General features: G+C 39.1%; 1 protein-coding gene across 27 annotated transcripts in view; it reads left to right on the top strand.

The window, feature by feature from the left end:
* Positions 1 to 14,751, top strand: part of PCDH15 (protocadherin related 15) — a 633,377-nt gene that overhangs the window by 548,163 nt on the left and 70,463 nt on the right. For all 27 annotated transcript variants that reach the window (XM_083614042.1, XM_083614038.1, XM_083614050.1 and 24 more), the window contains 2 exons: positions 1,917 to 2,026; positions 2,139 to 2,279. In XM_083614042.1, coding sequence (XP_083470168.1) covers positions 1,917 to 2,026; positions 2,139 to 2,279 — 251 coding nt within the window. The remainder of the gene's footprint in view (positions 1 to 1,916; positions 2,027 to 2,138; positions 2,280 to 14,751) is intronic.

Raw genomic sequence — 14,751 nt, 5'->3', positions numbered from 1 at the left:
CATTTCTGCTGTTCTTTAATGAAACGCATGTCACTCTAACCTAGAATTCAAATGTGAAAATTTCACTTTTTAAATACCTTTTTTAGGTGCACTACTAGCAAAGGCTGTAGCTCTTTTCACACATTATTTGTGTGCATGGCAAGCAAGGATACAAAAGATAGAAAAGGGCAACCCAGTCAATCAATGGGGATAGAGCAAATAACCTAAGGTTACAATTCAGGGTACTCACTTGACCCCTGTTTGCTTTGCATGACTCCTGCTTACCAGGAGATAGAGGGGGATTAGGCAGAGGCTAGCAAGGTGCAAACACACCAGCAGAAGCTTAATATTCAGAGGAAGGATGACTGTGTTGGTGTTTACATGCTTATGGAACCAGAATGGATCCCTGGATCCCTGTTGGAGGAGCACACTTTATCCTGGATATAATCACACGGAGACTCTGCTCTTAAGAAAATAAAAGGCTGTGTTTATTGCAGGAAGTACATACTTGAAAGGAAAGATCCTAGCTCTAACTAAGGTGGAGATATGAAGAGCCATGCATGTTCTTTCATCTCAGCAAGAGACACACACAAAGTTGTCTCCTCTCCCAAGGAAAGGATGAAGAAGGAAATGAAGCCAACAACTCTGAGAGTATTGGTCTAAGGGAAGATCAATAGGTTAAGTCTAGAAAGACAGTCTAGGAAGGTTCCTCTCGATCTATCCTTCCTGTGCAAGCCTATCAGCATACGGTGAAATTTCATCCCAACATACTGAAGCTGAGTTAGAGTACTGGAGTTATCTTAGAACCAATTCTCTCTTTATATTTTGTATTTTGGTATGAATAGATAACTAAATACAGAAGATGTGGGTTTCCCTGCATATAGCCTGCATAGACACATACATGCAGAATTAGGTGTGTGTCTATTTTTAAAAATCCAGTCTTTCCCATAATTGTTTCTAATTTTATATTCGCATGCACACACCCTACATTCTGGATATGCATATTGTCATCAGATGTACGATCTGAGTATAAAAAGTAAAATGAAAATCGGTTCTAAGATGCATCAAACAAGAGCAATGGGATAATCCATCCATGCTTGCCATGGACATTTACAGAATGATCAAGGCTCATATTTGACCTGATTTGAAAAGATTCATATAGCCCTTAGGCCTACGATGTCCTGCAAAATGGTGGAGAAAGGTAAATTGATTTCAGCATTTTCCTTTCCTTTCAAACTGATCTTACTGAATAATGGCTTCATGTTCAAAGGTGCAGGGAACAGTATTTTATTGCCAAGCACATTTATTTGTGACTGCTGCTTGACAGCAGAGACATTTTAGAGAGAAGCTTCTCAGGGCGTGCATCTCCATTGCATGGCCCTTTTGCAAAGACAATAACTAGCAACTACATTATTCTTTCTAGCTCAGCCTTAGTCCTGAGCTTACTTCTTTTGGCAAGTTTATCCAGCCTCTTTTGTGCAGAAATCTTTTGTGCAGAGGACAGGAATAATCATAGATGTGCTTAAAGCATTTAATCAATGGCATAGATTGCCCACCAACATTTTCTGCAATAAGGCTGGGGGGGATCTTATATGGCTGTGAGAATATTGGAATTCCTTCCACAAGCAATCAGGCAGACCCATGTGGGAAAGGAATTTAAATGTTTACATATTCACTTGTAGCAGCAAATTTAAGCAGCAATCATGCCACTGTTCTAATGTTTGATTCAAGCCATTACTGTTGCTTTATTCTGTATGCTTAATTTTTTCCTTATTTCATGTCAGGCAACCGCTGGAATTACGTGATCCTAGTCATACATAGCTTCCAGTTTCTTCTTGTCTCCCAGTCAAGGAGAAAAAATCTTGTATATATTATTTCAGTAGAGCACTGAGAACGTGACAATAAGAAAGAGCAATCTGTTTTGCCCAATTTTGCAGGCCCCCTCCTGTGAGCGAAGGTGCACCCAAAGGAACTCACGTTGTTGTTGTAACTGCTGCTGCTTTGAATCAGACGATTATCTATTCCATTGTTTCAGGAAATGAAGACGGTAAGTAATACTGTCCCAGGTGGTCTAGTACGATACATGAATAAAATGTACTTTTAAGGGAGAGGGGAGGGAACAAATGTCACTAATTTTTCTTTTCTTTGCTGCATTCCAGATGTGTTTGCTATTAATAACAGAACAGGTGTCATCTCCGTCAAAAACCCACTGGATTATGAAACTGTGAAAAGCTATTTACTTCGAGTGCAAGCAGACTCACTACAAGTGGTCCGCTCCAATTTACCTGTGCCATCCAAAAGCAAGTTACTTTCACCTTTTTTATTATTTCTTTGTGCATTTGGATATTTGAGCAAAAAGGTCATGTTGCTCTCCCCCTCACTGCCTCCCCCACCACATTACCTGAAGAATTAATCTGCTATTTTTTTACGTTGTTAGTTAATTCCTTCACGTGTTAAATTTGCCTAGCAGTTTCAGATATAGTAGTACAAAGAGAGCCTCAAGCCACTGCAACTTAATTCTACTGTAAGAATATCTAGGACTCTTACTGATTTGGCTCTTACTGTGTGCTAACAATATACCGTGTGTTGTTTGAAAATGTAATGACTGAATACTGCTGTCCTGGTGCATCGCCAACAGCTCTCTTTTGCACTGCCAAACATTTCATCCCTGCCCAGCCTTCTCCACATATCAGTCTTTCTGAAGATTCAACACAGTTTGGTAAGACCATCACTACTACCACCATGCCTCTCTTCCATGGAGTTGTAGTAGCATATGGCCAATAAAAGGCTATGCAGCTGTATACATAAGCAGTGGTGGCTGCTACCCATTGAGGTTGGTAGGTTGGAAGGCAGGGAGACCAACAGTAGGTGGAGCCAGAGCCCCTTTGCCCTCATCCTCTTCCCTGCTGAGTTCTACAAGGCTAAAGCTGAGACTAAAGAGGCTGACAGCTTCATCCTCTTGTTTGGTTGTAATTAAGAAGGTGGATGGGGTGTGGCCGAGAGCTATAGTTGGTGGGGCAGTGTCCCATCCATACTAATGGACCAGCCTCCGCTGCTCATAAAGGACGTGCTTACTTTTTAAAAAAAATGCAATATTGTGTTTTTCTCTGAGGAAAATCCTGCACAGTATATATGACCAAAGTAAGTGAGTGTGTGTTTGTGCGTGCGCGCGCATGCAGTATTCTGTTTCCTAGCTTTCATTTTAAAGGAAACACTTATGTGTTTCATACATTCTCCTGTACCAATTTACACGCAGCTTCTGAAACCTGAAGCAATCTTGAGTTAGCAACTTTTCTAAAAGTTTCTTAGTACAAGAAACAAGTATTTAAATGAAAAGTGTGAATCATAATTAAAACTGGAAGATTTGGTCAGATAATATAGCAATAAGTTCTGCATGAATACTTTATGAAAGAGTGTCTCCTGGTATGCAGTCAGCAAAGAATGGAAGACTTTTAAACTTTTCAATAAGCATAATTAAATGTTCATGAAGCTAAATAAGAACAATACATTAATTGGTATCTTAAATTGATTAAAATTTATGGCCATTTAATTTATGAATATCTACTTGCTTCATCCCAATTAATTAAACTTAATGGAATTAAGTAATAGAACAAGGAGATCATCTTCAAGTTTTAATTTGGTTGGATGGGCTTACTCTGTTCTTCTACAGCAGTGGGGTGGAATGCGTAGCCCTCAATATATTACTGGACTCTAAACTCCAGTCGGCTACAATCAGCATGATGAGTGGTCAGAGATGATGGGTGTTGTAGTCCAGCAGCATCTGAAGGGTCGCAGGTTAGACAGAGGAAATAATGCACATTTCTGCTTTTCTGAAAACATTTACCTCTCTGCAGACACGGTTTTCTGTGTGGTTTTTCTTCTTCTTTTGGTGTATTTTAAATACAAGTCTAAGTTGTGATATGAAATGTTTTGTAGTGCCACATCTGCCTTCCAGACTACAGAAGTGAACTGTAATCAAATATTGGAATTATACATTTACTATGGCAGAATGGGATAGCTATTGACATGGTGGACTATTGCTCCATTATAAGGACGTCATGCAATTAACTGAAGGGGCCACAGTTCAATAGGAGAGGACACGTTTTCTATGCAAAAGGTCCCAGGTTCAATCCCTGACATCTTTAAGTGGGGCTGGAGAAGACCTTTGGCTGAAGCTCTGGACAGTTGCTGCCAGTAGATAATGCTGAGGTAGATGGGGACTGGTGGCCTGCCTCAGTATATGGCAGTTTTGTAGGTCCCTGAAAAGTGACAAAAAAGATTGCTCCATTTCAGAGCAATGATGTTTCCATCATAAGATATGCTGCTAGTTGGATAGGGATGTAGGGGGAAACTCTAAGGGGCAAGCATGTCTCATAAGCAATGGTTTGAATTAATCCAGCCTTCCCATTTGCCTCTGAGCCATAATAACCATGAACCAAAATACTGGGAGTCACGGCAACATGTCTTCTGAGAACATCAAAACACTTGGCTAATCAGCCTTCCAAATAATAATGAATTGCAGGGCAATTAAAATAAATTTTGTGATGAAGACAACTTGAATGTTATTGATTCCATTTTATGTTTTTGCTTCAGGGCATATCCTTGTAATGTTTCTCATTTTCATAGGCAGTATGCCAGAAATGATCCCAAAGACTGATGTGAGTGAGTGCACCTCTTATTAAAATTAGCATTCACAGAAAATATCACTCATCGCACACAGCTGCTAGCTCTTCCATAGCAAAGAAAGTCTGTGTTATTTCTTTGGGTGTCCCTGAAAGGCCCCAGTGGTTAAATAGCTTAAGATTCCTCCAACCCACAGAGCTGAGTTTAGAAAATGGAAGGCTATATATATATATATATATATATATATATATATATATATAATCAGAAACATATTTTAATTAAGTAAAGCACTATTTTGAAGTATTTTTTTCTCATTCAGCCAGTTTTAGAAAGTAAAACAATAACAGTTTTCTTTCAGCCAGTGGCTTTCTGCCAAAACAGCCTCAGCTCTGCACTTTTAGTAGGGAAAAATCTCTCAGCTTCAATATTTTTTTTCCTTTTCCATTTTAATTCCAATACCTCTTTATCAGTAAAATGATAACAGCACCATCTATATGCATTTTATGGTTCTATTTTTTGTTTTATAGTTTCCATTGTTCTGCTACCTTTTGTTTTCCAGTGCTGTTTCAGATTGTGAACATGGCTTTTTGAGGCTATTTATTCCCAGAGGCTCAATGTTAAAAATCAGTACATATTGATTATAAAGTATGGCTCCCTTAAACAAACACTTGTTGGGTCCATGGGGTGTTTGTCACTTTCATTTCTTCATTCACCAGAGTCAATATAAATGCAATATTATTGACAACTATGAAGCATGTAAATACTTTAAAGATGATGTGATGTTTGTGAACCGTCCACCAGCCCTGTTTCACTTTCTTGCATTTCCCGACCTATTTTAGAAATTCATATATGGTGTGTTGAATGATCTGCAGAGTTTATCATCATATGAGCCATGTTCCATTCTTGATGTGTCTTACTTACAGAAGCTGTCAAAAGTGTATGACACAAGAGTTCTCCTTATCATATTTACTGGTAAATAGCTGCTTCCTTCATATATATATATATATATATATATATATATATATATATATATATACACACACACACACACACATACATATGATGGATGTACCTAAATGCTAATGATCTTCCAGACAAGATCAGAAGACAAATCTTGACACGCTTATAATTCATCTAGAGCTGGTAATTGGAAGAAGAGAAACAACAACAACATAATGCAGAGATGGCACCACTGAAAGGCAAAAGAGAAGAACAAACTTTAGGTACTAGAAATATGGTTCATTCCAGGCCTGCCATGTTTTGGGGTGAAATCCATCTTCAAGGACATGTTTCTACCAGAAGCTGCAAAGGATGGATTCTACAGTCACTGCAGTATTTGAGAATTCCTGCTGGACACATGCCCCTAAGGAAGAATGGGAAGAAGACTCTTGAAACCTATCACTTCCACAGAAGTTGACCACAAACATCTTACCCCACTTAAAATGTTGAGCCCACAAATGAAAAGAATTAGAGGCAGAAAGCAAAAATCAGTAATTTTGAAGGGGGAAAGTTAGAAGTCCACCTTAAAACAATGGTGGCAGGCCACTGTGAGTAGTGGGCAGGGCCAAAGACACTACTCATCTTCTCTCCATTAAGTTCCTCACCACCCAGCACTGCTTCCTTCTCTTTTTAATAAGAGAGAAGCTGTGTGGCATGGAGATAGGGTGAAGCATCTCTCTCTCACACGCTGCAGATATCCATCCATGCAACATACCAAAAAGGGGTGCCTTTTGGAAGTGTGGATCCAGTTGGATCTGTGCTTTGATAGCGCAGTGCTAGATACTACAACATGTGAGTGTCACTTTAAGAGAATGCGCCTGGCACTTACTCATAATAAATAATGTAAGACACACTCACCTGAGGGGAAAGAAAAAGCATTGCAGTGAAGTGGAATGGAGAATTTCAGGAAACCAAAGCAATGTGTGAAGGAGAAGCTTGGAAAGCAAAAGAAGAACAAAGAGATCTAAGAGGATAGAAGAAAAGTGTGGCAAGATAATATATTTTTGTAAGCATTATACCTTACTAAAGCCATGGCATGTGGGAATTATTATTAATACAGTCACAGTCAGGTGTTTTCATTCCGGAGGGGCCTGGCAGAGAATCTAGTACCTTACGGCTTAGTAATGCAATCTGATTCACACCAGTGGGGCTGTATCCTACTAGTAGATCACAGTGTTGTCCCATATTCTAGAGAGTCAAAACTGAGGGGTTTTGTCGCATCTTTTCTCATATTTAATTCTTACAGTACCCAAAAAATAAGGTGGCTGTTTATATTTCAACTCAGTTCTCATGACCCCTCAGGTATAATGCTTGACGGTTGTTTATTGTACGACTGCTGACAGTAGTTGTCACAGTTTATTATCTTTTCTTGAATTATCACTCCTGTTACATATGACACCCAACTTTAGCAGTCTTTGGCAGAGATTCAGTGGAAGAAGCCTCCAGGCTGTTCTAGTGTCACTCTGAAAATGGTCATGGATACAAATGGATGGCTGAAAAATAAGTCCTCAAAGATAAAGGTGTTGCCAGTTGGCAGATGATGCCTAGTGGAAACTTCATCTTCGGTAAATGTTACCTTTGATCACTATCTTCTTTTTGTTGTTGTGTCAGCTGTAGACTAGGAGGTTGTTTATAGCTATAGGATGTTTACAGAGAGAAGGCATCTTCTCTTCTGTTTTATCACCTCAAAGAGCAATTGCCACGCTCAAGAACTAAGCAACAGAGGTGATGAGTATTTCTCAGGTGGATAATCATATTGCGAAAAAAGGTGTTTAGTTTCCCTACCACCACTTTTAAGTTGAAATGAGGCAGCTTTACTGTTTAGTACCTTTTAAGAAATGTGTGCTGTTTTAAAGTTTCTATTTCATGTGTGTGTGTGTGTGTGCGCTGTTTCAAAGTTTCTATTTCATAGATAGATAGATGATTGATTGATAGATAGATAGATAGATAGATAGATTAGATAGATTTATGTTGGGTACAGGTAAAGGTAAAAGATAAAAGATAAAGGACTCCTGGATGGTTAAGTCCAGTCAAATTCGACTATGGGGTGTGGCACTCATCTGCACTTTCAGGCCGAGGGAGCCGACATTTGTTGGCAGACAGCTTTCTGGGTCATATGGCCAGCATGACTAAACCGCTTCTGGCACAATGGAACACCATAATGGAAGCCAGAGTGCATGGAAAAGCTGTTTACCTTCCCACCACAGCAGAAGCTATTTATCTACTCGTGCCACTATGGGGAACCTGCAATCCTGCAATCAGTGTTATTAGACTACAGCTCCCATCATCCCTGACTGTTGGCCATGCCAATTAGGGCTGATGGGAGTTGTAGTCTAACAACTTGGGGCACACTTTCCGCACCCACCCCACTTTAAATGAAGAGATGTGATGAAAAAGCTGTGCTACTTCCTAAGATTATGTGTAGCAATTTGCATTATTTCCAGGACATCTGGAATACTTTATTCATGTGTATGAGAACTACATATATCACCCCACTAAGCAGCAGCAGGGCTCAATAGCAGGAGTTCACCATACAACATTAGTGGAAGCCAGTTTATAATTCCTTGTTGGTACCTGTTCTGCATTAAAAACACCCCACTCACACAAGCATCTTTCTGCCTGCTGCTCTGTGGAGTCCGTGGGCAGCTGGACCTTGTGAGAGAAGTGGAGAGGGCAAAGTAGAAGGCAGTATCCTTCCTTGGGCCCTCCATCTGCTCACAGACACAGAAAGCCTTGGGGTTAGTTTAAAAGGGGCACAATACAGAGATTAAAGTCTTTATTCTCTACCACACTTGCTTTTAGAGCTGAGGAGCCTGCTCTTATTCAAAGCAGATGCTTCAGGGACAAAACAGCTCAGCTAATAATGAGGTAGAATTCAACTCCACTCTATTCAGAGGCTTACTGTCCTCAGCACTGGAGGCAGAGCATAGACATTGTGACTAGTATCCACTAGTAGCCTTACCCTCCATTAATTTGCCTAATCCTCTTTTCAAGATATCCAAGTTAGTGGCCATCGCTACTTTAACTAAATATCATCAGAAGAAGTAGGAATAAGACATAGGTTGGCAGCAGCCACATGTTTTAAGGTAGTATGTAGTTTTCCAACAGTATCAGAAGTAAAAATGAAAAGAAGGAGTGGGTGATTTCAAACAGTACCATTCTGCTTGTGCAACACATTTTTGGGGGAAACCCTTCAGAGCAGATTTGGGGAGAGGGAATGCAGGGGTTGTAGGGAGGGAGAGAGAAGGTTGCCTGCCTTTTGCTGCTTCTGGCAAGACATTCAATATCGCCCATTAACATGTTGTAGCTCTTGTTTATTAAATTGTACTACATTGTAATTATTTTGCACTCCCTTTATTATGTCAAAATGGTCCGTGTATTGAAGTTTAGTTATAGACAAATGTATTTACATTTACCAGATTAAACTAGTGATTGATTGTTTAAAAGGCAGGCAACTGATGAACTGAAATAACAGGTAAGATTTGTCATTAAATTACTGTGATCTACGTGGCTGAAGCCAGGTTTTTAAGCCAGAAATTGAGCTTAGCAATAGATGGGTTTATTTTACCTGCCAATATGCAAGAACATCCTGGCATATCATTAAGGGCAGAACTGCATAAATTATTACTGATGCCCATCCAATTTATATTGCTCACCCACAGTTTAATTAAAGCGGCCTTTGTAATAGAAATAACTGTCTACTTTTAACCTACTGTGGAAAAGAACAGGTGCTCCATTCTTTTTCTGCTGTGAATTCCTCTGAGGGAGGAGCAACCAAAAGTAGTGTTCACCTAATGCCATGGAGCTTGGTAAATATTTCAGTTCAACTGCATATAAATGTAAGACTGAGGGCTTGGGCAGGACAGTAGGCTAATGAGCCCACAGTGACTGCAAATGTTATTTAATGGTCGGTGGCCAAGTGGCCAATCACTTGATTCCTGTCTGTGGGTACCGGTAATTTCTGAATAGCTAGGAAATATCTGGGTGGTCCTGAAAGGGGAGGCTAAGCATGGATGTATTCTAGGTCTCTCTGTGAAAATAAACAACAGAATTGCAGATTGAGTCATAGAATGAGTCCAACTAGGAGAGATCTGGGGAGGGAGAGCTTTAGAGGCTCTGTAATCTAGTAGCATTTTGGGGTGCTCACTGCCTCCTTCTGGAAATCTGATGTTGGCAGTAAATCTGGAGTTTTGGTGTGTATCCACCTTTCCTTCACTCAGCTGTTACAAGATACCATACGCCTCCAGTAGGGACGGAGGAGATAATTTATTCAGTTTGCATTCAAATATGCATGTACCAAACTCTCAGTTTCCTAAACAATGCGCAAGCTGAAACACAGCCACCTTTCAAAACATTTCTCCAAATTTTGCAATGCTGTTCTCCAGCCAAGTAATGTGTGCATAAATGCAGATACTAGGATAAAGTGTGCATAAAATGTACACGTTAGTTAAAATAATATACCAAGGAAATTTGGTTTGCAAAAATGTGCATATTAGGCAAAATTACCTACAAAAAAGTCTACTTTAGGAAAAATTTGCCCTAAAATGCTGATCAATTTTCATGAGGACTTTTAAAGCACAGAAATGTGCAGAACTGAGTTTAAGATTGGAAAAATGAGAAACTGGAATTGACAGATTTGTCTGTCTGTCATCTCCAGTCACCTCCCTTCTCAGGGAAACCAAATATAGGTAGGCACTGCACCCCTGAAATTTATCACCATGAAGAGAAATGAGGTGTGAATAATGAAGTATAAAACTATTCTTGATATATTACAATATTGCCTGTTTAAAACTTATCATTGTCCTTTCTGAGCCTCACCTTTATCTAGTGCAAAATCTTGGAAGCATTCACCATGCTTTTTGTTTTAAAAAAGAGAAAAAGATCAGATATAGTGAAGAAGGAATGAGCTGTGGGTAAAGCAAATCAAGAGCTAGTGCAGCAGAGTGTCTAAGATTCTGAGTTGGGAAATCTCTGGTTGTAATCTCACCTCAGTTGTGAATTACATGACTTCAGGCAGGCTACAATTCTCTCAGTCTTCTCTCAGTCTCCACTTCTCTGCAGGATAATAGTACTGTACCAGCATGTATTTCAAGCTGTTATAGTGAGTTCTGAGATGAGATAATATATGTAAAGTACTTTGAATATTTTGAAGTCCTAAATAAAAGTTAAATATTTATTATTGCTTTTGCCATTACATGGGATGGATCTAAGGAACTGTGAGCAGAAGGAGAAAATATATTACTGCCGTTATGTGAACTCTTGAATAAATGCTACTCTCACAGTGATGAGAAATATAGTGGAGAAAGAAAATTCATGTGATAGCAAATAAACTTCAGTGGACCATTAAAAAACACCTCATGAAAAGAGTTTTGTGAGTGGAAGAAATCTAGGTTTGGCCTCACTTTACTCACACAGCATGTTTCCACTTCATCAGAAACAGCCCTTACTGAAGAGGAAGACATTTTCCACTAGCAAAATAGCACTCTTGTTTTTAAGCCAATGTTTCTAGAGTAGCCGGTAAAATAATGCAGGATTGTAGAGGGCAATAAGGGAGAGTTTGCAGTTTCTTCATTTGTAGGGTTTGCATAGTTTCTGTATTGAAAGGAAAGCCCAATATTTAAAACGTAAATTCAGGTGTTCCCCCTCACATGATTAATGATTGCATGTGAGAGTATAAATATGGGCCTCATGCACTGATCCCACACTGATTCCAAGCTGTTGTCTATCAGCTTCACCTCTCTGCCATTAATGTGTTAAGAGATGTATCTATAGGGGAGAGATTCCTATTCACAGGTAGACTCCCACCAAGATGTAGAACCCTGAAGTGAGTCTCCCACAACGATTGCTTTAGGGATAACTCATGGAGGGGGCTAAAGCTTCCATGCTGGAAAACAAAACAAAACAAAATCCTGGGGAAGTGGGGCAGGATTATGCTAGCTTACTTTCCTCCATATGTCTCAATAATTTTAGAATAGCACCTGCTCCTATGTGCATACACTGTACCCTTCGCCTCCCTAACCTCATGCTAGATTCCATTTCATAGTTGAGAGTGACACAAAAGTCTGTTGTAAATTTGACTTGATAGATAGATTAGATGTGTTTATGTCACACATGGTGTTTTTGCAGTTGCCTCCACTATCAAAACAAATACATTCCTCTTGCATATATCTGCTTGTGTGAAGAATGAGATCTGGGATTCTAACATCTGCTAGCCCAGACTGGAAGGCAAACCAATGGCTATATTTTGACATATCAATTCTTCCATTATAGTCAGCTGTTGGTTGCTTGGGAGCTTCTTAGCAGGAAAGAGTTAAATAGTGATTCACAGATGCTGTGCTCTCAAGCTGCCAAACCAATGAAATATATGCCATGTATAAAAATGAACTGATGAGCTGAAATGAAGGTGTTAATGAAATTAAATGTCATCGAAGTTAAGGCTGGAAGGTAGATTGATTTATGTAGATAAATAACTATATGGACTAAAGGCTTTAATAGTTTAATGTCAGAAATTAGAAGACACAGAAATAACAGAATAATTTTAATTATGCAGAGGAAGGGATTACTTGACATTTGAATAAATATATTGAGCTAAGTAGACTAGTAGTGTTGAAAACACTTCTTGTATGCTCCAGTTTCAGCTTTCTTTCTATGACCTGGAAGTACTGAAAGCTACCAAACCAAGGTCTGCCAGTTGCCTTTCACGGTAACATTTTAGCTAGCTTAGCTTAAAAAGAAGAACAAGTTGAAAGTGGATTTAATTCTCTCTCAACTTTTAACAGAAAACATAAATGGAAGTTATAATGCAGCTCGCTTATTATTTCCTGTTGCAGAACATGACATAAATGTTCAGCGACGTGACCTGATCGGCCATTTGTATTTGACTTGGGTCATGTCTGGCTAAGTCTTGAAAGGGCTTCTCAGTCTTTTGGCTAAGGTGAAGTGCTGCTTCTCAGTTGGTAGAGCATGAGACTCTTAATCTCAGGGGTTCAAGCCCCACAATGGGTGTAAGATTCTTGCATTGCAGGGGGTTGAAATAGATGATAGTTATGGTCCCTTCATTTCAACTCTACAATTCTGTGATTCTAGCAGAGCTCCTTTTGTGATGGTACTTACTGTTCCAAAGTACCATCACTCCTGTTTTTCCCTGCCCATGGGAGCCATTATGTGCTAGCAGCCCACAGTACGTTTATCAAAAAATGAGTCCAGCCACCTTTTACCAAAAAAGGCACTGATTCTAGCAATACATAGTGCACCAGGCAGGGAAGGCGGAGATGCTCTAAACATTTATTTTGTAATGTGGGTTCTACTCACAGAAATATCACACTTTATTTTCTTTTAAGAAACTCTTTTCCTACTGCCCTTTCCCCCTCCTATTCTTTCTAGTAAGCCTCTAGAACACAAACAACAGAGTTGTGGTAATACTGCTCTCCCTTGATCGATAGTTATAAGGATTACTGAGATAGTATGTGGCAAGTCATTAGAAAACCTCTAAAACAATATATATATGGTTTGTTGTTATAGTTAAAATAAAAATTGTCCTTTATACCTTGTTTAAAAATTGGAAGCATCTTGGTGATTATGCAAATATCAGTGGAGAGCACATCTGCAAATAGGGTTTTTTTAAAAATACATTTATCCCATTTTTCTTCAAAGCAACTCAAGGCACCATCTTCAATTTACATTCACAAGAACCTTGTGAGGTAGGTTAGAGTGAGTAACAGGCTCAAGGTTACCCAGTAAGTTCCATTACGCCACACTGGTTCTTGTGAAAGTGCAGAGGTGTGCTCTGTTTGTTGTGCCACAATCTCCCCCTCCCCCTCCCCGTTTACTGTCAAATCAAGAACAGCAAGCATTATTGAATAAATCTTTAATTTACATTTTAAATATATTATGCAAATTTCTGCTGTCCAGCAAACATGGAACTTAAATTAATCTTTCCTCCTGGAGTAGTCTGCCAATAACTAGCAATTTACAAGCTCTGCAAATCTGGAATATTTATATAGATTATAATTGTGCAAAATACTCTTTCACTCAGGAGTTAACTGAAGTAAAGGAACTGCTAAGAACAATTCACTGCCGTAGTTCTAAACTAGCAGAGAAATTTTAGCCACTGCTGAAGGCTGGGAGATGGGAGTTCTGATGGAGCCAAGAGATCCCCAGTATGCCCATAGAAAGATCCATAGGTGTAGATTTACGACTGGCAGTAGGAGCTGAAATAGCATGTGTCAGAAGCAGCCTTGGATGCTCTGAATCCAAAGTCCATTCATTCCTGCAGTATGCCTATAAAACAGGCCCCCAAACTATACCAGCCTAGAGCTACCAAAGGTATTTTCCATTACATTGGTGTCAATAGGTAGGGAAACAGTCACAAAGAAATAAATTGCAGGGAGAGAAGGGTGCAACTGTCTGCAACAGAAAATTCTAGAAGCATCACCTTGTGGTGATTTAAAACAAGACCTGTAGACATCAACAAAGAAATTGAATAATTGGATATTCTGCTGAGGTATCACCAGTTCCATGTTTATCTTCTCATGCATATAAAGCATGAGATTCCATTTTCTTATGAAGTTACATTTTTCCCAATTGTTGGACTTCAAAACATGTCATATTGTTGACACCTTGGCCAATATAGGAACTGGTTTCTGTTCCAGATACAGCTATGGAACTCTTTTCAATAAGGTACTCAAAAAGAAAAGAGACCAAAATAATCAGGGTGACGGATATGAAGAAAACATGCCCCATATATAGCAGTATAAAACAGCCATAACTTGCCGTCATGGAAAAGAATCAACTCTGAAAGGAAATCATTTCTCACTGGCAAATGGGATTTCTTTCAGCAAACTGACTTTTCACTTTTTTCGACAATGTGTCAACTTCTTTGATTATGGAGTCTGAAAATGATGTGGGGGTTTTTTTGTGTGCGTGGGGTTTTTTTTAGATTACTATGTACTTTTCATATTGATGTTCAGGCTTAGTGCTCTTGTGGCCCAAGGTTACCAGAAAGAAAGTTCTTTCAAATCTAAGAACTATTATTTGGCTGCGGTGAGTTTGCTATCCATTTTATTAGTACGATTACTCATATTCAGTTCACGCTGGGAACCAAATTGTAGTTACAAATACAAGGCTAGATTTCATTTGATTAGATGCCTC

Source organism: Podarcis filfolensis (assembly GCF_964270895.1).
Source record: "Podarcis filfolensis genome assembly, chromosome: 5".
Classification (NCBI taxonomy): Eukaryota; Metazoa; Chordata; class Lepidosauria; order Squamata; family Lacertidae; genus Podarcis; species Podarcis filfolensis.
The sequence above is the reverse complement of the archived record's forward strand: the minus strand, read 5'-3'. Positions and strand labels throughout refer to the sequence as shown.